General features: G+C 43.4%; 1 protein-coding gene across 8 annotated transcripts in view; it reads right to left on the bottom strand.

The window, feature by feature from the left end:
• Nucleotides 1–21549, bottom strand: part of POU6F2 (POU class 6 homeobox 2) — a 459108-nt gene that overhangs the window by 24289 nt on the left and 413270 nt on the right. For all 8 annotated transcript variants that reach the window (XM_070615457.1, XM_070615454.1, XM_070615451.1 and 5 more), the window contains one exon: nucleotides 3601–3807. In XM_070615457.1, coding sequence (XP_070471558.1) covers nucleotides 3601–3807 — 207 coding nt within the window. The remainder of the gene's footprint in view (nucleotides 1–3600; nucleotides 3808–21549) is intronic.

The following is a 21549-nucleotide window of genomic DNA, read 5'->3' as shown; positions in this document are numbered from 1 at the left end:
CTAGACCACTGACCCATGACTTGAACAAGAGGGACGGGCCCACCAGTGCGTGCTGTGACTTGGAGATTCAGGAAAGCTCACATGTCACTCTAAGCTGTGCTCACATGTTCTCTCTGGATGCACCTACGTGAGAAGTGCCTGCACATATACAGTTACAGGAGTCCCGCTCTCTGGCATGTTGGTTGTAGCTGATATGACTTGGATTTGCAAGGCACATCCCCAAGAAACTGGCTGTTTATTCCCAGTTGCTAGACCTCCAATTAAATGGTGAAGAGGGTGGCGGTGGTGGTTAGACCAGTAGAGGATAAGATGTTCCCACCACGGTAATGAGGTTTCATTCCAGGAGTCAACAGATGCAGTATGAGAAAATTTCTCAGGTGTGTCTGTGCTCATGAGAGACTGTGGAAATGGGCTAAGGATGTCTACTGTGGGCAAGGGGTTAAGGAGTGGCACCATACCTGCCTCTTGTTTGCCATTTCCTTGTTAGGTCCTTCTCTTGGGTCAAAACTGTGCCACCTCCAATCTAGAGCTGTAACTTTATGTAACAGCAATAGTCTATCACCCACACACCCTCCTTTGAAATTCAAGTGAGAGTGAGAGCTACTTTGTATTAAATGTTGATGATTTCTAGCTAATTCATCACCTTTGGGCAATTTACAACTTGGCTTTGTTGACAAATAGTTTTTAGCAGATTATACGAAAAGAGGGTCATCTCCTCATTTCCCGTCCTGGGGTTAATTTTGGAAGTAAGTTTGAACAGATAGAACTAAGGCTTAAAAAGCTGATGAAAGATAGAGAATCTTGCCTTATTTTGGGAACTGTATAGAAGGTAGAGAATCCAATGGACTCTCGTAAATAGTAAAAGAAATAAACCAGCTGAGAGATGGGGGCAGGGGAGGGGCTGAAGTCCTCAATGATATATGTGGTAGGGACTGCCCCACAGCCTGTGATAAAGCTGAGGAAGAAGAGGATGGCTGGGAACCTTGGCTCTCCAGGCTAGAGAGCGGCCTCCATGATTTAGATTTACAGCGAGAATCAGAGGGAGTGAGACAGAGGTCTCTGAGTCTGGGCAGTGTGTTCAGACCTGGCTAGGTTCTTCCTCGTGTTTTGACCCGGAGGAGGTCCTTTTGCTGGACACTCTCATAGATCCCCTCACTACTCCCTCATGGCACTTACTGATGATCTCAGGGACATATTTGTGCGAGTCTTTGATGAACGTCCATCTCCCTCCTTGAACTGTAAACTCCCCGAAGGAAGGGCTCATGGTATCTGTCTTGCGCACCAGCCTAGCTTCCTGGTATGGTGCTTGACAAATAGTAGGTGGTCAATAAGTATTTTGATTAAACAGATTTTTTAATATTGATTGAACAAGCAAATGGATTTTCCGAACACCGCTTTCGAGTGCCACCAAGAATGGGGTCTTTCAAAGGTTGGATCAGAAGCCAAAGAGAGGCAATGGCTGAGGTCTCTGGAAGGACACTTCTATTTTCTTGCAGATGAATGAGGTCTCGGTGCTTTCTTCCTCCCCTTCCCTTTGTATTTTACTTCCTTGCTAAGTGCTTTACATTATGCAGTTTCTCAAGAATTCACAGAGCCATAAACTCGTTCACACACTCACTGTTAGTCTCCATCCTTCCCTTCTACGCACTTCCCTTTGTTAGTGCACCCTCCAACTGTAAATCTGGGTCTTAGCCCATCTCTTGCTTCTTAACTTACACAGTTAATGGGACTACTTGTTTCAATCAGAGACAATCTACACTTTAAAGCATTACAACAAAGAAATAGAGGAATTAATGTTTCTCCATTGCTTTACCTGATTTCATCTCTGCATTTGATACTCTTGTTCACTTCCTACTTCTTGAAAACCCTTGGGTGCTAGGTCATCACACTCCATGATCCTCTCCTACTTAACCAACCATTTCTTCTCTCTCTCCCTTCCTCTTCCATTCCTTAAAAGTTGGTGTTTCCCAAGATGACTCCTTCATCTTTCTTCCTTCCTTTGCTCGTCATACTTTCTCTGAATATCTCGTTTGTTTTCAGCTACAGTGTATGTACTCCTGACTCTCAGATCTAGCTCTCTTCTCCTGAACTCTCCTGCAATTCCAGACCCTTGGTTTCAACTATCTAGCACGTGCTCTCTGAATTCCTATTTGTGACTTGCTATTGTCTCCTAAACGGTTTGTATACCATAGATGTTTCAGCACTTCAGTTCAACTTCCATCTACTACGAGAGTTGTTTTCTTGAAAAATAAAGCTGAGCACATTATTCCCCTCTTTAAATATACCTCTTACAGATTCTGAGGGCTGAAGGGTAAATCAGCATCATTACCATCATCACGACGATGTAAGTGCTTGCTGTGCATCAGGCACTCTTTTAACCACTTCATATATACATTAGCTCATTTAATCCTCACAACCACTCTGTGGGGAGGTACTGGTGTATCCTCATTTCACAGATGAGGAAACTGGGGCACAAAGGTGATGGTCATTGTATTCAGGAACACACAGAGGCAAGGTCCCTCCTTCTTAGCTTGATCATGGAGCCTTTCCCATGCCTACCCTCAGCCTCCCTCTGTGCTCCAATCACATGACCCTTCCTCCTGTTTCTCAACATCCCATCCTCCTTCACGTTTCCCTGCATTTGTGCCTGCTGTTTCCACTGCCTGGAATTTTGCTAACCCATATTTACCTGGTTAACTCTCACTCATCCATCAAGACTCAGTCCCCAAACCATTTTCTCTGTGAGGACTCAGAGCTCTCTGGACAAAGCTGATCACCCCAACTCCGTGCTGATATTAAACTTTGTGCACATCCGTTCTCTTACTGGACCTTTTCTGCTTTATTGCACAATGGGGCTCTGCTGATATATCTGTGTTCTCTGCAAGACCATGGGCTCCTTAAAATGGGGAAGCATCAGTCTTTCATCCCTGTTTCTTAGCACTTAGCAGGGGCCTGCTGTACAGTGGATTATCAAAAAATGCTTGTTGGAGGAACCAATTAACCAGAAACTCTATGAGGTCAGGGACCGTGTCTTTTTCTTCAGTACTGTGTACCCAGCCTCTAGCATGACACACTGGAAATGCCTGACTGACATGTGAATGAAAAAATGAACTGGATTTTCATGGTGTTAATGAAATTCAACCAAGCAGAACTTCCTATTTTTCATTCTCTGATTTGTAGGCAGCAGTCTCAGTGGCATCAAGTTGGGATCTCTTGGTGTTTAATAATTTTTTTTTGTTTACTGTGAAGGCATTGGTGGGTTTACTTTCGTCTTGACTCCATCTTAAAAATTGTCTGGAAATTAAGTACCATAAGCGGAGATAAGTAAGAACACATCCCTATTGGATTTTAGGCCACTATCTCTGTTTATAATTTAATACATTCACATTTTTAAGCTAGAGAGCTATTTCGTTATCACCCATATTCACTAAGAATAAAAAATAAAACCTACTTGCCTTTTTATAGTATTAATATATTAGGATTCATGGCATTAAATATTTTGTAATTTAAAAATTACTTTGCATTGGCTGGGATCAAACGGAAGAAGGGCGGTGAGGAGAGGTCTCCATGGAGCTGTACTGCCGGGACGTGAGCCTTTACCTGCTGGCCGGGCTTGATGGGTGAGAGCGTGATGCCCTGGGTGTTGATCACCGGCAAGATCTGGTTCCCGATGACCGTGGCAATGATCTGGCCCTGGGCGTTTGTCAGGAGCTGGGGGGTGATCGGCTGCACTTGAAGGCCCTGAGTGCCGCTCGCTGCTTGACTCGATGGCCCCGGATTCGGCATCAGAGGAATGGTCCCAATAATCTGCAAGAGACAGGCCCAGAGGTGAGGCGCCGGGCTCTGCTCAGGGTCTGCGCATGCAACTGAAGACCAAGCACACCCTGGTCTCTGTAGGAGGCTCCCCAAGAGCCGACTCAGACTCCGTGAACAACTGTGGAGATGTGGGTGTGGAAAAAAGTGGCAGAAGATGAGCGTCTAAAGGAGAGATGAGCACACATGGACTGAGTGCGTGGAGGGAAAGAGAAAACATCTTACTCAAAAATAAAAGCAAGCATCAGTGAGGGCAGAAACATGTTATTTCTGCCAGGGCAGTACAGACATCTGTTTTCTCCCCCGGCATTCAAGGCCCCAGTCTAGCTGGGGAGCTGCCTCCCTCCCTGACAGGAGCTCCTCAAACACAGTGTGCTCCTTACATCCTTGCCTCTGCTTGGTTCTCTGCTTTCCATCCCTCCTTCCCTCCACCGACATCCTGCTCCTCTCTCAAGGGCAGGAGCCATCTCCCTGACATCCCAGCAGGATTAGGGGCCCCGCACGCTGGTGCTCCGGGTGGTTGGGGCCCAGGCTCTGGGGTCAGGGAGACAGGATTCTGTTCCCAGCTGTGCCTCCCGCTAGTTCTGCAGCGTGAGTCAAGGAGCCTAAGCTTTCCGAAGGCTTGAGAGAACTGGCATCATAAACTGATGTTTGGAACTCTTAAAATAGAGGTGCAATGACTACTGAGGCGAAATTAAATTTTTAAAAAGTGAATTTTAAATGATGTGTTTTAAACTGGGGCCTAAACATTAGAGGTTCAAAGCTTCTGTGGCAGGTGGCAGGGAAAGCTTTTCTTTGCATCTAGTGGCCTCTGGCTTCAATGAAGGGGTTGGGTGAGCGTCACAGGAGGGGCCTGGCCGGATCTAATCACTTTGCTAAGGAGAAAAGGAGCACGGGCAGGCAGCAAATGTACAGGGCGCCTATGAGAACCAGAAACATAGACCATATTCATACGCTGTTAGGGACCAATTTAATCTCTAAGGAGCGAAAATGTGATCTCCGTCTCCCAATGTTACAGCGTCTCTTGGGGAGTCACGGAGCTGGCGGTGGGATGTTCTTCCCCTCCGCACACCACAGGATAGTTAAGCAGTTCTGTTCTGCTGGTCGTCTTCCGGGGCCACCTCCTGGATGTGAACTGTGGTGACGTGGCCTGGGGGCCACTAAGACATTAATAATTCTCTCTCAGGAACGGCTTTCATGTGTGTTTCGTTTCATTTCACGTACTTAGAATGGCTCCGCGAAGTGGGCATTGGTCTTGCCCCCACTTAGTAGATCAGACAGTGGAGGCTCATTTCATGGAGGACTTTTTAAGTGACAGAGCTGCAGTGACTTCAAGTCTGCCTGACCCCCAAAGGCTTGCTTTTCCATTGTCACCCAGCTCCCACCACATGGAGGACATTGGAGATGGCTTGCTTTTAGAAAAGGCACTGCCTCCTGTTGGCAACTGCCCACCAGAGGAAAGCTGCTTGTGGACTGAATTTATAAAAGATTCCGTGTTCTACCCCGACAGGACCCCAAACTGGGTTTTGAACGTAGTTTCTCAATAAGTATCTTTTGAATGGATGGTTTCTGGGCTCAGCTATCACTGGGATCCTGGTGCAACTGGGACTGCAGAACTGCAAGACCACACCATTCACTGACAACAATCATGGTGGAGGAATCGTGCCCTCCTCACTTGGCAGTCACTTCCACCACGAAGGCCCCTGTGCAGTGGCACTAATGGAGGAGCTGTGTGAATATCAAGTATCGATGGCTGTTGTCCATGGATGCTGATAAAGGTCAAGTCATTACTGTGAGAGTGGTCAGCAATCCCTTTGGGAGTTTGCAGCTCTGAAGTCTCACTGAGCAAGCCTGCAATCTCCATCCCGCAGCATCAGCAACGAGCACGTCCCATCAGTGCCAGCAAGATCAGGAGGAGTCCACATCGATAGATGAGAGCACATAAGCACTTTATTGATGAGTGGTCTTGCATTAAGCAGCTCAGGATTCAAAGGCTGTTCCTATGACCCGCCCACCCCCACCCCCACCCCCCCCACCCCCCCCCGCCCCGAGGCAATGTGGAGAGGCCTGGGGAGCAGGCTCCTTGTCCTGAGCCCACGCTGGATACTTCCCCTGTCCACACTTGCACTGTGAAATGTGCACTTCCCCTTTGCGCAATGCACTATGAATTCTAGGTGGCTGACCCATCCACTCTGGCTTCCCTGTGTCTTAGGCCTGAGAAGCCCTGCTCCATCTGATTGGCCTGAGTTGAAAGCCTCTGAAAGCTGGATTCATTTAGGTGGCAGGGTTGGGGGTTCTATTTTAGGCAGGATGTCAGCATGTTGATGAGCCGGAGTGAATAAGTAGCCCGGGAGATGGCTTCAGAGTGAGGCACAGCACCTGACAGCTACAGAACACACTGTGATGCAGAGAGAGGTATTCCGCTCCGAGAAGATTGACACGAGTCTGTGCTCGCCTCGCAATAATGAGATGCTCTGCCTGCTTTCCGGGTGGAAAGAAGAAGGGCAAACACACACGACTCACCAGCCTCTTCTCTGTGCGTAGCCTTGCCTCCAAACAATGCGCGCGACATTACTAAAACATGGCACCACTTATGTCCCTCCTCACCTGCTCCTCTCTTCTTTCATGGGCCTTAGCATCACTTACTAAGGGTAGGATTAGTGTCAGCGCTAGTGTCAGAGCCAGAGGGGTCTGGAATGGCACGACCGAAGGAGCCCTTAACAAGAAGAGTTTGTCTGCGAGATAGGGGTGGGGTCAGGGGCGGTTCTAAAGTCAAGAAGCCTTCTGTGAAGTTATCTCTTTCTCATTTTTGTTCCCCTTTTGGGGGAGTTGGGATCACCACCTCAGCAAGTCAAAAACTTGGCAGTGCATCATGGGGAATTTTCTAATAGTCCCCCATGTATTATGAAATACTGATTTTAATTTGCTCCCGTTCATCGAAGGGTAGAGAGGATCACACACTGCGTTGTCTAAAAATTCTCAGATGTGTCTGTTTTACTGAGGCTGGCTCCGATTCCCTTCAGCACTTCCACAGATTTCACCAAAACTCCTCCTCAGATTCTGACTTCAGAGAACATGACAAGGAACGAGAAGAGCCGAGAGCGCCAAGGTGAAGGCTCTGGGCACCCATGAAAAGTTGGCAATTTTACCTGTGGAAATCGTACGTTAAAATGAGAGGTCTTTTGATATTCAAGGGAAGTACTTGCATCTACACACATTTCAACTAAATAAGGAAATTAAAACTGAGACAAGGTGTTAGGGGAACTCTGATTTGAGGGCAAAGGTAGAAAGAGGATGCTTTTGAGACAGGCGTAGTCCTAAGACTAGCTTTTGGAGCTCGTCTTTCTGGCTCCCAGAGCTAAAGATTTACCGCTAGGAGATGTCCTGATGAAAGGACATGTCACTGAGCAAACAAGGCAGCTAGGCTGTGACTCTTGCTCAAGGTGTTACTACACAAGACAAATTCTAGCTCTCCTAAGATGCTGAGGACTCCGGCAGAGCAGCCCAGGATACCTGCAGACCCTTCTCTATGTAAGGCACCCCATCATATGCCATGGAGGATACAAAGAAGATGAAATTGGGGAAAAGAGGGGGCAATAAGACAGGCACATCACGTGCAAGGATTCTAACAATCCAACGGAGAAACGATATGTACCAAACGAGTGGCAAGGACTGTCCAATGAGAATCTCCATCCCCACGTGCTTGGTGCTCAAAAGAAGCCTGGGAAGGAATGAGTGATTTCAGAGGAAGAAACCGAGGATGGTTAGGAAGACTTCATAGAAGAAATGGGGGCAGAACAGCATCTTGGAGGTTGAATGGGATTTGGCAAGACAGAGAAACCATTCCAAACAAGAGACTAGCCCAGAGGTGAGAAACACGGGGTATGGTGTGTTGACTAATTTGGATGAAAAGAGGGTTGAGATAGTGGAGCAGCGACAGGTCAGCCTGGAGGGGTCAAACTCCATCCAGGCAAGGGGTTTTGATGAATGGTTTTTGAGGGGGAAACGGGGAGGAGTGCTGAAATGGAACTATCTCAGGTGTGAATGTGACAGTGTGGATAGAACGGACTGAGGTGGCGAGAGACTAAGAACCGGGGGATCAGTCGCTAGGATGCCATTGTAGCCATCCAAGTGTGAAGCAAAATGCCTAGTGAATCCTTGACATACGGGTTGCTTGATTCGTTGACTTCCAGTTCACTTCAAAAAGTGCGGCCTACTCTATGCCTAGGTTGCAACATGAGAAATTTTTGAGTGAAGTTATTACCCCATCAATCCCACAGCAAATAGCTCAGTCATCGTTTGCAATGATCCTGTACGTCTTTGCCCTGACTCTAACAGTAATGGTTCATCTCTGATGAATGCTTTAAGTAGGCTGAGGCCCATACTGGTATTGTAATGATAATTTGTGACCTAAAAGCCTTCCACCCTCTCTGACGGGGATTTATTTGGTTGTTGCAGTTCATGTCCACTTGTCTTTTTCCTTAGAGGAGTTAAGAGCATAAACCACAACTGAGAATAAAGTTCACATTGCAAGAGCAACTAAAAAAGTTGTTAAAATGACTATTAGTATTCATTGGCACTTGTATCCCTGTTTTCATAAGAATTTGGGTAGCTTACACATAAACGTTACTATCATTAATTCAGCAGTAATTATAATTTAAGCCATCATAAAGATTATCTTGTGATTGTAGCAAATCCCAGCAATTCACGGCCATGAAACTCCTTTGGGTCATCAGCTTATCATCCCAATTCCCTTATGGACCTCAGTGTAGTTGAGGTATTCTGTAGAGATGAATTATGACCGGTGGAGGGTAACGTTCACTGAGTTTATTCACTGCCAGCATGTAGGTGTCATCAGCAGCAGTTGAGGGTGGTATCGCAGAAGCCCAGGGCATCCAGACAAGTCGTCTGATGGGCCACATGTTGTAATACTCTATGACATGCTGTTAAACTCTGCTACGGAGAATGCGATTGCAGATGTCAAATTGACAAGTAATTTTGTTGCACATATCTTTAAGAAAAGGAAACCGCCAACGCTGTAAATCGGTGACTTCCTCAGGTCTTTGAATCCATCAGCAGAGACAATTCTTTGCCAAATATTTGTGCAACCTCAGCACTTTTTGGTCAAGAGGCTTTTGTTAACAGTAGTATCACCATGTCCATTCCTGAACAAAGGGCTTATAGCATTCGAGAACCAAGGAGCCGGTGGTGAGCAATCGTTAGAATGGAAACAGCCAATCACCTTCCCTTTCCTTTCTCATCTGGCCACAGACACTTCTCTTTCTTCCGCCACAGGACGATTTTTGTCTCCTTTATGTAATGCATTTATTCTAGTCTCATGGTGCTCAGAGTTAAACTCAGAGTTATGTTGGCAGTTTTGATTAGCATGTCGATTCAGGAAGAGCGGAACACAGTTATTTCCCAAACAAAATGTATTTTTCCAAGATGCAATCTAGTACCTTTTTGCGTTTGGCTGTGTCCAAGCTGGGGAACAAGAGAAGTGTGAATACTGAGAAGCCCTCGAGGAGAGAATCTGAACGAGAGAATGGTAAAGGCATGAAGAGAAGCACACAAAGGGGTTCAATACAGGAAGACACTCAACTAAGGACAATTAGATTTAATCCTACAGGCAATGCCGATCAGTTGGTTGTGGCTCCCTGATACTCTGGAAGTTCCAGGGTTCAGGAGGAAATAGCGTCATGATTGATTAACAATGTCTGGTGAGGGTGTGGGCATAGAGAATGGCAGTCAGTGTGCCTGAAGGCAGCATTACTGAAGCCCACTACATGAGACCAATTATCTTAGACCAACCAATGGATGACATACATTTCTTTAATGAGCGATTGTGAAAAAGAATTTTTTAAGGTGAACATTTTAATGCTTTTATGTTATGGGTATTGATAGGTACTCTGCCCCTGGGAATATCTACCTGCTCAGTGTTTCCCACTGTCAGTTACAATTAGGATCCCTGCCGGGTGCTCTACTGTTTGGTTTCAACTTTAGAAACATACGACTCACAGACAGGAGGAAAGAATTGGAAGTGTCAAGATCTTTGAAATGTCACTTTCAGTCACATTATGAGAAGACTAATTTGTATGAAAACTGAGTTGTAGAAACAGCAATAACAACAATAAAAACAATCCTCTCTCCTAAAAGCTTCTTAAAAGCCATTAAAGGTAATTCTCCTTAAGAGTTCAAGGTGTATATAGAGGAAAAGATTCCCCATGGGCTGGGTTCAAGGCCAGGCTTTGCTCCTAACTTGTGGGAGATTATTGGTGAATTACTTTGTTTTTTAGAACCTCAGTCTCCTCATCTGTAAAATGGGAACAATAATGTCCACTTCATAAGGTTATTGTGAGAACTAAATAAGATAATGTATGCAGAGCATCAACACAGTGCTTTGCCAACCAAGTAAGTGTTCAATAAATGTTTATTATTAACTTTGCTTACATACTTTTGTGGTTACTCCTGGGCTTTTGCCCTAAGCTGTGGAAGCTCTTTTGAACTCTTTTAAGTGTTATAATTCTGCCATGAATGTAGTTTACCATGAGGAACAGAAAACACTAGTTTACCATGAAAAAACATTAAGTTGTCCTTGTAGTAGAATACTAAGTTGGAAGTTTTCATGGAGGCACCAAAATTCAACAGGTGCTATGTTCCAAAGGAGGGGTTAGACCATTTTGCCGAATTTACAGAGGAGGTTTCCGGAAACCAGTTAGACCACTCCGGGACTCAGACCCTCACAGTAAGGGTAGACACAGAATGCTTTTTAATTCCGTGCCCCTTCCTTGCTCCCGCGGACAGGGCGTGGGGGGCTTTCTCCTCACCTCAAGGTTAATGAAAGCGGTTGAATAAATATTGTCCCCTCAAATTTGGGGCACATACCCCTGAGGAATCTAAGGGTAAGAGGCTGTGGCTTTTGAGCTGAGGAGGGAGGAGAGAGAAAGGCAGGTAGAGGAAGAAGAAGAAAGAGAGGAAGAGGAAGCAGAAGACGTAAGAGGTGGAGGAGGAGAAAGAGAAGAAAGAGAAGAAAGAGAGAGAGAACTGCTCTGCGTCAGCACCGGCAACACTCCCACTGACAGCAGAGCAAGGATGCGTGTGCTTCCCTGGACTCATTATCATGGGTCTGAGCCACATAAAATCCTGTCCCAGAGGATCCCCTGGGCAATGGGAACTGGGCCAGCATCACAGGGAGAGCCTTGAGGAGTGGATCTGCGGAAAACCCAGCCCTGAGAGGAGAGTGAGCAGCTGGAAGAAAACACACTGCCCAAAGCGATGTGCCAGTGGAAGGTTCCAGCTGGGCCTCCAAAGACCTCAGGAAAGGTGCTCACAGAAGTCGGCTTGAATTGTCTGGTCCGCTGGCCCAGACGGTAGAAGCCATCTTGTGACAGTTTAATAAAGTGGGGCCGTTCTTATCCTCCATCTGTCCTCTCTCCACCTCAGCCTGCCCTGTCGGAAACAGACTTAGCAAGCTGAGGAAGGGAGAATCACCTGATTAGGGAAAGAAAGTGGGGCTGGGTCACCCTTTCCCACAGTAGCGGGCAGTAGGAAGGAGGAGCTGCCAGGGCTCATGGGGGAGGGGAGTGGGAAGTTTGTTAGGTCCACAGTTTTGATTATTGCCAGGGAACTGGGCATTTCATTTGCAAGTTAAAGTGACCACAGAAGATGGTATTCCCCCAGAGTGCCTAAAAGAAGTTGTGGGGTAAGATCCCCAGCTTTCATCCCGGGGGAGGGGAAGGCCTATGGCCACGGAGAAGGTGGAACGGGACAAGGGACAGTGGGAGGCTTTGATGATCAAGCCCGGAGAACCAATTCTGTCCTCTTTCCCCACTTCTATGGGAAGGGGTTTGATCATCATAAATTACTACAGACAGAAATTCAAACTTGTACTTCTCTCCTAGTCTCCCACCCGCTCTTGGCCATCTCACCATTGTATGTGTGAGTGGATCAAGTGTGAGAGTAATGTACTCTCTTTCTATTTTTTAACTTAATTTTAGCATTTCGGGCCTATAATTAAGTAGCTTGTATAAGTTAAACACGACTTACTAATGAATATTAGTGAGTATTTTCTAAGTCATTGCTATTTGTAATTTTCAAAACAGCTAAAGATAGGGACTGCCTTTATCTTACTTGTTAAGGTCAATAACACTAAAAAAGGAGATTTTGTGGGGCACACTGTCAGGACTTTGTTAGCTAAGAATGCTTGAAAAATAGAGGAGGAAGGAAGGCAAGAAAGAGACAAAGAGAAGAGAGAATTTAACAAGCTACCAGAGGTAGAGAATTTAAAATTGTGAGCAGAATATACATTTTCCTGCAAACTGTGAATTGGGTTCATTTCTGAGAGGTAGATGCTGCTATTTATAACACTGATTGTCGAAGTTTCAGTTGACTTAACGATGGATACTATTCAAATGCCTTCGTTGCTAAAGTTCCTCTGAAGCTTTTGAAAACCTGAAAATGATAACAGGGAAAGCCAGTGCCCACCAAAGGAGAAAATGGTGATGCGATGTAAGAAAAGGGAAGGTGGGAAGAGTCAGGAGAAATTCTGACAGGGTCACTTGGCACTTATGTTAGCAAGATCATTCTCATGACTAATCAGCAGTATTCATAAGATATAATAAAGATGTGCCTTTATGGGTCTCCATTTCCTCTCCTATCTTTAATTAAACCCAAGACTACTCCAAACTCCCAAACACAATATTGAACACAGTCCTTTGTTTGTTTAATTGTTGGGAAAGAAGAAATCTCATGTGTGTGCCTTTGTTTGTGAATTAAAAATGATGAGGTGGGGGTGAAAGATCCTACTAGATCTTAATGGCCTAAAACAGGATGAAAAATGTCATTTCCAAAGGTGTTTTACAAGACGATTTGTTTATACAGCGCGGCCTGGATCCTAGTTATGCAGTCCATTAGCAGCAAATATCTTGCAAGAAACTCCATGTCTCAGGGAACTGACAGGCCTCCCAGGTAAGAGTCAACTCGACTGATACAATGATCATTCTTATTGGACCTGAATCTTTCTTGAGTCTTCCGGCAAAATGAAGTTAGCAGCCGCAGCCCTATTCTAAACTGTTGACAGTTCCTACTACAATAATCCTCCAACTGAATCTGGCATTCTCTATACTCTGGAGGCAAGGGTTGTTGGGTTTTTCTGTTTTTCTTAAATTTTGAGATGCATGATAGTACCCATTCTTACATATTTTACTTTAATTGTGAGATTTGCTATTTTCTCTTGTATTTGAGTTACCACTCAGGCATTAGGAAGCATTGATAGAATAAAAGTTTTGATCCAGAATATAATCAAAAGATTAAATTAAATTTACACAAGATGATATTACATTGAGATGAGAATTAAGCAAGGAGTCATCATAACCGCCTGCATGGTGTATTCCTGGAGTCACAGGTGGACTGGGATCAGTGTTCAGGAAATGAATCCTTTTCTTGAACACAGTATAGGTGCCCACCATCAACACAAGTTTTAAAATTATGTCTGAATTATATATTTACTATACTGAACAGCATATTGGCAAGCTCTGGATTATTTAGGGGTTCTTGATTTCTCTATAGTGCTGTTTTCCTCTACTGTTCTGCTTACTTTTTACTCAACTGGAAGGTGGGATGAGGAAGACAGAAGAGGGGGGAGTCAGTTTTGCAAAATGCTAGCTCAAGCTTCAGTCGGGCATGAGGTTGGAATCAAAGGTTGACTGGCTTCCTCTGTGACTGGTAAGAAATAGTGAAACAAAGTAAGTTCTCCCTGCAAAGGTCAATAAGCAAGACCAGATGCAATTCTCTTGGACAAGGAAGGAATTTGGAGAGATGCTTCTGGAAATGGACAGAGAAACTGACACTTTGTTCTATGTCTTCCCCTCCGAAATTTATTGCTATGGCTCTTATATACTCAAAGGCTTGGAGTACATGAGTTTGGTTGTTTATATAAATATTAATTCTTTACATATTAAAAGTATGCTTACATGGATAGATAATACAGACATATTGGCAGCATTTTCATTGTCAAGGGTGGAGGATTGAGGTAACTGTATAGATAAGTCTAGCAAAGGGAAAAAAACATCTTCAACTTTGCCTAGAAAAGCCAGGCAACTGTCTGAATCTCTCTGCTTTATTCTGAATGACTTCAAAATTAAGAGTGTTGTTTGATTTGTGCATCTACTCATGCACAGGTTGATCACTCACATACTCACTCACTCGCTCATTCACTCAGCAAATCCTTTCTGTGGCCTGCTGTGTGCCCAGCTCTGGGCCATACCACATTGCTCTCATTCCCAGAGTAGAAGACTGGGAAGTCATCCAGCCATTGGAATTCATGAGAACTCTTTCTTTTGGATTAGTAGAGGCGTTCAGTAAATCTTGCTATCTATGGCACCAGCAACATGCCAATGAAGAAGAAAGTCTAGGCTCCCACTAGTCAGGACGGTCAAGATGGCCACAGTTTACAGAAAGCTAAAACCCCTGCTGTTGACAAGAGTCATGCCGGCTCTTTTCTCCAGGGACACTGCTGCAGTGGTCAGTGACTTGAGGTGATCTCCCATGGTCCTTCCTTTTGAGGACTGACTGTTTGTATACTTAAATGTGTTATTGGACAGCTGAATTCACCCTTCATTGAAATAGGTTCTTATATTCTCTGGAAAAGTGGTAGCTTTAAAAAAAAAATCTTTGAAGAAGACAATATTATTCAAATTTGATTTCTGCATTCCATTTATTAATGCTCACTATGTGCCAGGCACTGGTTGAGATTTTGGGAGTCTGAGAAATAACAGACGACTCTAAATTTTGTTTTTAAGTCACTTTGATTGTAAAAAGAAAATGGCTAACATGTCTGCAGAACTCAGATAGCACTCGGGGCTGGATTACTTTACTGGGGGGGTAGGTGGGGAGTGGATCCCTTGGGACCTCTGGTCCCCAAGAACACATATTGAAACTGCTGCTTTCCCACTGGAGAGTAGAAATGACAGGCTCACAGTGGGGGATGCCCTTCAGTTTTCACAGAACAATGTTCCTTTTCAGCGACCACTCCACAGTCATAACCTCTGCCATCTTGATTCCATCACAAGGATCCATACGAATTCATTACGTGGTTACAAGGACTCCGTTCCACCATGCTCTCACAAAGATTCCCCTTCATCTATGAATATATTATTATTTTCGTATTATTGAATCCTAATTGAAATAAAAACAAATGTATATTTCAACCCATAGTTATTTCTAACAAGGGCAAGTGTGGCGTCTCATACAAAAGTAAACTCCTTCAAGCCATCATGGCCTCAGTTTCAATTTGTACCTTCTCACTTTATTTTCAATGGGAAGAAATAACAATATTTGTAAATATGATCAAATGCTTCAATTTCCAACTCTCTTCAGAGATTTTACATTTTCATTGCAATATTCATTATATTTGTCCAGTAGGATGTTCCATGTCCCAGAAAACAAAGACAAATTCTTAAGGATGAAGTGGAAATATTTCTTTTCATCATTTCTTTGTCCTTTTCCCCAATGACTACAAATTAAATCATGAGTACTTTTCATTTTCCTTGCAGGTGCCGACACTGTGGAATTGCTAAAACATTTTTTTCCTTCAAAAGAGAATCACAACTATGGGCAAGCCATCATTCTGCAGGAAGACCAACTTTGTAAGACTTTACATGGCTTTGCCTAAGACTTTAAGTTTTAATGCCAGCAAAAAAATATCTAGAATTTGGGGAAGTATTTCTGCTTCTGCCTACTGATCCCAGATTAGGTGACTAAATCAGATTAAAGTTATTTATTGCTTGGGAGAACACCTCTTGGGTTGACCCAGCCTTGGTCCTTCGAAGCTTTAGCAAAGGTTCCTAAATGAAGCCCTGGACCTATGAACTGTTTCTTTTATATTTCTTCCCAAATGAGAGGAAAAAGAGCTACAGCAGTGACAGCAAAACAACCCTAAATCAGGGACCGGTGATATTCTAAATTCTTTGCAGCAGTGGGAATTGGGGAAGGAAATGTTTGGCAACTGCTCAAAGAAGTACCGCAGTTATTTAGCATCATGTAGTGCTCTGAGCACATTCAGGCTGTAAAGCTGAATTTAAATTAGTGTAAACAACCGAACAAGCCTCTAAAAGAAAAAAAATGGGTGGGGAAGGAAGCCACTCCAGGTGTCATTAAAGATGCATATGTTTATCACAACCCTGTTTCACGAGTCCAAGATGATTTGTATCCTTTTTGTGAAGCGAATATCCATTGTTGTGGCAGAATTAAATGTATTTTGATACTTGCATGCAATATTTATCTACCTGTTCAATCAGAAAAAAGTCCTCATGACTCTAACATGTATTACTTCTTCAATTTCCTCTTAGTAGATTTTTTTAATGTTCTTTAGGGTGAGACTGCAGAATTTCTCATTTTTCCCAACAAAGACCATAACTTATTAGAATTATGCTGATGAGTTTTTCTCATAAAATTGCATCCTCATCTTTTCATAGGTGACCAATCTGTACTCTTACCCCTAACCAGCAGGCAGATTCTGATGGATGTAAGTAAAGACGGCTGCTGCAGGCTTCCATTTGTGGATTCTCATAGGTTTCTGGTTCCTATTTTAAAAGTCCCTCAAACAAAATTATATATGTGTGTGTGAGTGCGTGTATACTTAACTACTCTGGTACTTCAAATTTGGTCCTGGGAAGAGGTAATTTATCATTAATAATAAACCACTATCGTAATGATTTTCTGACCGTTCTGTTCTAAGTTCAATACTTTGTAATTTACGCCAGGAGTACGAATTTTAGAATTTTTAATTTCAAAAGCTGTTTTCGAAGTACAGCCTTAGCAAGAATATGTTTCACAGTCTTCCTAGATGAAATCCTTCACAAACTACACCTATATATTATTAAATAGTGTAAAGTTGGCATAATGATACTTACATTGAAGAGGAATTGAGAGATTTAGTCACAAAACTATCGAATTAATCCATAACTCACAGTTAAAAAATAATCTGCTTAACTTCTCTAAAACATTTGGGGCATTTCTAGCAACGTTTATGGTATCCGATTTGGTTTCTGAGAAGGCTAAATTCTTAGTTCTTTCTGATTCATCTAGGTTCCGGATTGCAGGGAAAACTCTAGACACACAAAACCATTGATATTATCCTCATTTCTATTGTGTTATCTCCATATGAGCTGAGAGGAGCAGAAACTCTACTTTTCAAAGACTTTTAAATGTATATGAATTTGTGATCTCAAAAAATCAAAATGAGTGCTCAGAATCCGAAGTAGCCGGCCATGTCACTCCCTTTTGTGTTCGTTTTAGTGATTTGTATATCACCTTTTAAACATAAATGATTTAATATCCTTTTCCCAAGAGAGTCACCCTTTATATTAAAAAATCTAAACAGTTCTTTTATAACCCAATGATACAGAGAAGATCCTCACATTAAAATCCATTTTTAACTTACAATCAAATCTTCAAATTCCATGTGAACTTAAAATTGATTTTCGTTTTTCTGGCTGTACATATCACTAACCTCTTCCTTTTGGCTGTCTGGGAGAGCTTGCTAACATCACCTGCAGATTTACTGAAGGTAAATGGAAATGTTTGTATTCTCGAGCATCTGTGGAAACCCACAGTAGTTAAATGAACCTGCCCTGCGTTTTGATTAAATCAAGTACAACATTTGTTACGGAGAAAAGTAGATGCTGTCATGTCCAGCAGCTGTATAGTCATGTTACTGAGGCAAGCTAGACATCATCTAGCCTTCTCTGCCAATAATCTGGAGAAAACAAGGTAGTCCGGCTTACCCTGTTAACAATGGAGAGGGCAGCAGACTCAAAGTCATCAAACTGGCCCTCTCTGTGCTGGAGCGGCCACGGGTTCAAGGCCGAGGCGGTCAGGGGAACAAGACGGAAAAGCAGCACTTGCTTGGTCCTCACTATGTGCCAGGGCTGTGCCAAGCATTTAACATCCTTTATTACTTTTCATCCTTACAACAACCCTGAAACGTTAGTAGTTAAAAAAATTGAAGAAAGTTAAGTAAATAGACAAATGCCATTTGCATCAGACATGGTAACACTGGATGGCATTATGCTTAAAAGCGTTTCCACGAGAAACCTCAATACATTAAATAGACCCTACTTCAGATCAGCCACCCTAAGTGGATTAAAATGCACGGGGGTGAAGAGACCATGATATTTATGGAATGACTATAATACAGCAGGTGTGGTGTTAGACACGTGAACACGTGATTCTGGAAGTGCTTCACTCAGAGGAAGGCTGGCTTTGATGCAGTCGGATCTGGGCTCAAATCCAGGTTCCATCACTTACTAACTGCGTGGCCCTGGGACGCTGCTTAACTATGCTGAGCCTCCATTTCCTCAGCTGGAAATGAGAGATGATATCGCAAGATCATTCTGAGAATGAAATGAAATGATGAGTTTATGCAAAATGCTTATCAAATAGCACATAAGCTTATGTGAAATACTCCATTCATGCCGTCCACAGATTTCATTCCTATATTTGTGCTTACCACGTGCCAGGTGCTATTCTAGCCACTGGGGATATATCAGTGAACAAAACAACACTTCAAATTATCAGAGCACAGGGATTGAGAGCAATCTCTGAGATCAGACAAAACTGAGATCGAATCCTGCCATTTCCAGCCAGGTGATCTTGGAAGTTTCTTAATCTGTGCAATGGGGAGAACCCATATTCAGTGGTTGTGGGACAGGTGAAACGAAATAATATATGTCAAATGCCAAGCACTCTTTGGCATGTAGGAAGTGCTCAATAAATGGCAGCAATTTATTAAATTTTTTTATCATTAGAACTAATCTTCCTAAGAACCCCGGGAGGAAGATATTGTCGTCATTGATGGAAGAGAAAACTGCAGCTGAGTAGGATCAGACGCCTGGGGTCACAGAGCTGCTTGGGCATGGAGTCTGATTGGAAAGCCTGTGATCTTTACCCTGGGCTGCCTTCCATGTGAGCCCGTGGACATTTGCGCAGTCTGTCCACCTTTGTGACTCTGACGAGACTGGTTTATCGCGAATGTCTGTTGGAAAGTGTCAGATCTAGGGAGTGTGTAATGTGTTTTCTTTGTGTGTTTGTGTGTTTTGCTTGATTGATGCCATTTGTTTATAAAGTTGCATCTCGTCTTGACTTGACTGTCATATTCTGAGCGCTCCACTTTATGACATCTTCTGAGGATCTACTTACGCTGTTAATTTTATAAGGTGCAAAAAGTTAGCTGATGAGATGAATAGCGATTTGGAGCAATGTTTTATGGCTAATGCGTTAAATTCAATTGGATCGTGCAAAGGCCTACTTGTGTACATTTGAACTTGAACCTGGCTTCTCTCTCTGCTCTGAGTTGTAACTTTTCCATTCCTATCTATCTCTGGTCTCTTCCTCAATTCTCTCTTATTGGCCCAGGGTTGATGACGTGATGCCTACATCTTTAAGAAGAATGCATCATCTCAACAAATTACAGGCCAATATGAAACTTGGGTGCAGTATTGGGCACGTGTGTAGCAAATGGTACAATGAACATTTATTTGGCGGTTGAATGCATCTCACATGTGAATTCAATGTTCTCCCCTCTCTGATAATGCTCTGCTTAACCATAAAAATCATTTGCAGAAAAAGCTGATGTTACTCCAGGGCTGCTAAGTCAAAATTCAGCACTTCCTCTCTTTCCTTGCCTCTAGACCCAAATCAAGTTTGATTTTCATTCTCTAGTCGGAAAAAATGAGCTTCTACTTCCATCCTTGACTTTTCACTAGAAACTAAGTACAAAAAAGCTATCATCAACAGCCCAGTGGACAGTCTTTTGGCTACTGAATTTGGTTAAGGCTATTTATCAGATAAATAACACAGTCCCCCAATAAGACCTCTACATTTTTTACATTTTAATATGTGTGAAATTAGGCTGCCCCTAACAGTTGATATATTTTTAATGTGATTGTATTTTCTTCCATTCCAAAAAAGCTGTTATTAAATTGGTGATGTAACTAAAATCAGTGGTTTCTTAGACGCATAATATAGGATAAATATTTCTCCTTAGTAAGGGCTTGCTTCATTAGAGGCGCAGCTTCCAAAGGGGAGGCTCTAGAAAGGTCTGGAGCCTTGCCACTCTGGGAGCTTAATCAATTCCAAAGTCATTTTGCTCTGTGATTTTACAAAAAGCCCAATAGAACATTCACTGGGATAGAATTTCCTGTTTAGCTCTGAAAGGCTCACTTTGGAGAGTGCCCGTATGAAGCCCGTACCACGCATTTCTTTCCTAACAGCTAGGAAGGCTTGCTGGAAGGCAGGAGACCCGGAAGGCTGGGTCCCCCAGGTCCCCATGCCTTGAGACTGATTTTCTCTGGTAAGGTGAAATGGACCTCTGGGATTGATGTTTCAAGATTATCTCATTACTTTAGAGACTTCTCTGAATCTACTTCTCCGGTTCCTTTGATCAGCAAAAATAGCAATGGTGAGAATATTGATTAAAATGCCCTATACCTATTTATTTTGGTAAGGTTTACAGCTCTTCACAGTTTTCAGGTGTGGGGGGTGGTTATATGCCTTCAAGAGAAATCTGTGAGCTTGATAGGGCAGGAATTACAGTTTCCATTGGCAGATGGAGCAATGAAGGTTCTGGAATTGTGACACATCTGTGGAGCATCCAGGAAATGAACTAGGTCTTTGAACTCAAGAAAGTGAGGGTGGTACAGGAGGATGGGTGTGGGCTTGGGGCTCAGATCTTGGTTTTGCCACTTACTAAAGGTGTCACCCCATGAAGCCAATTTAGCTCTCAGCATCCTGAGAGCTTGCTCATCTGCACAGCTGGGATAATCAAACCTGCAGATTACAGGTAATCGAACCCGTGCTTGCGCAGGATCACAGATGCTACCAGCACCATGGTGGAGGCTCAGTGCATGGGAGATATCATTATTTCCATTACTCCTTTGTAGAAATCACTTAGCCTAAGGAACATTCAGCTAAAAACTACCGCCTCTCTAAGATCTAAGTCCGTTAAAGAACTTTGCACACTGAAATGAGCCACACGAACATTAGTTAATGATATTATTTTGACATAAGGGCACACTAATTGGAATGTAAACTCTGCTGGTGGAACACAGATCTGAGAAGTCAAACTAGTTCTGAGGGAGCTGTCTGCGAATGGCGGCTTGTACCTTATTTCTTGTTTAGAATTATCGCTGTTAATTAGGTTGCTCCGTTTGTTAATTGGCCCCTCTCCCATTCTTTAGAAGGAAGGTGCCAACAGTTTTGACTCGGGAGCCTACACAAGAAAAAATTTCCCTATTCCCAGGAAAATGAAATACTCATGGATAAAGAATTAAAAAAAAAAAAAAAAGATGCGGTGGCCAGAGGAAAAAAATGTGACAGCTCAAAAATCCATGTTCTGTTTAGATGAGAGAGACCTTTGTTCTCTCTGGCTCCATCTTCCCAGGGAATTCCCCAAACTGGATTTTTTTTTTCACTTGCATATTTCTGCCCATCTCTTTAACTGTACAGGACAGGTTGCACTGCTGAGTTCTGGTGGGAGAGGAGGGTAGAAAGAAAGATTTCAGAGGGTGCGTTATCTTCAGTTCTTTAAGTTGGCCGCCTCTTTGGGGTGAAGACGCTAATGCGATTAACCCTTTCGCTTCAGAAATGCGGGCGGTAAGGGAGCGGGAGAGGCGACCTTTGGCCGGGCAGCGAAGGTCTGGGCTGAACAATTGGCTGTCGTAATGAGGGACAGCGCCG

Source organism: Equus przewalskii, chromosome 4 (assembly GCF_037783145.1).
Source record: "Equus przewalskii isolate Varuska chromosome 4, EquPr2, whole genome shotgun sequence".
NCBI classification, from domain to species: Eukaryota; Metazoa; Chordata; class Mammalia; order Perissodactyla; family Equidae; genus Equus; species Equus przewalskii.
This window is presented reverse-complemented; position numbering and strand designations above follow the sequence as displayed.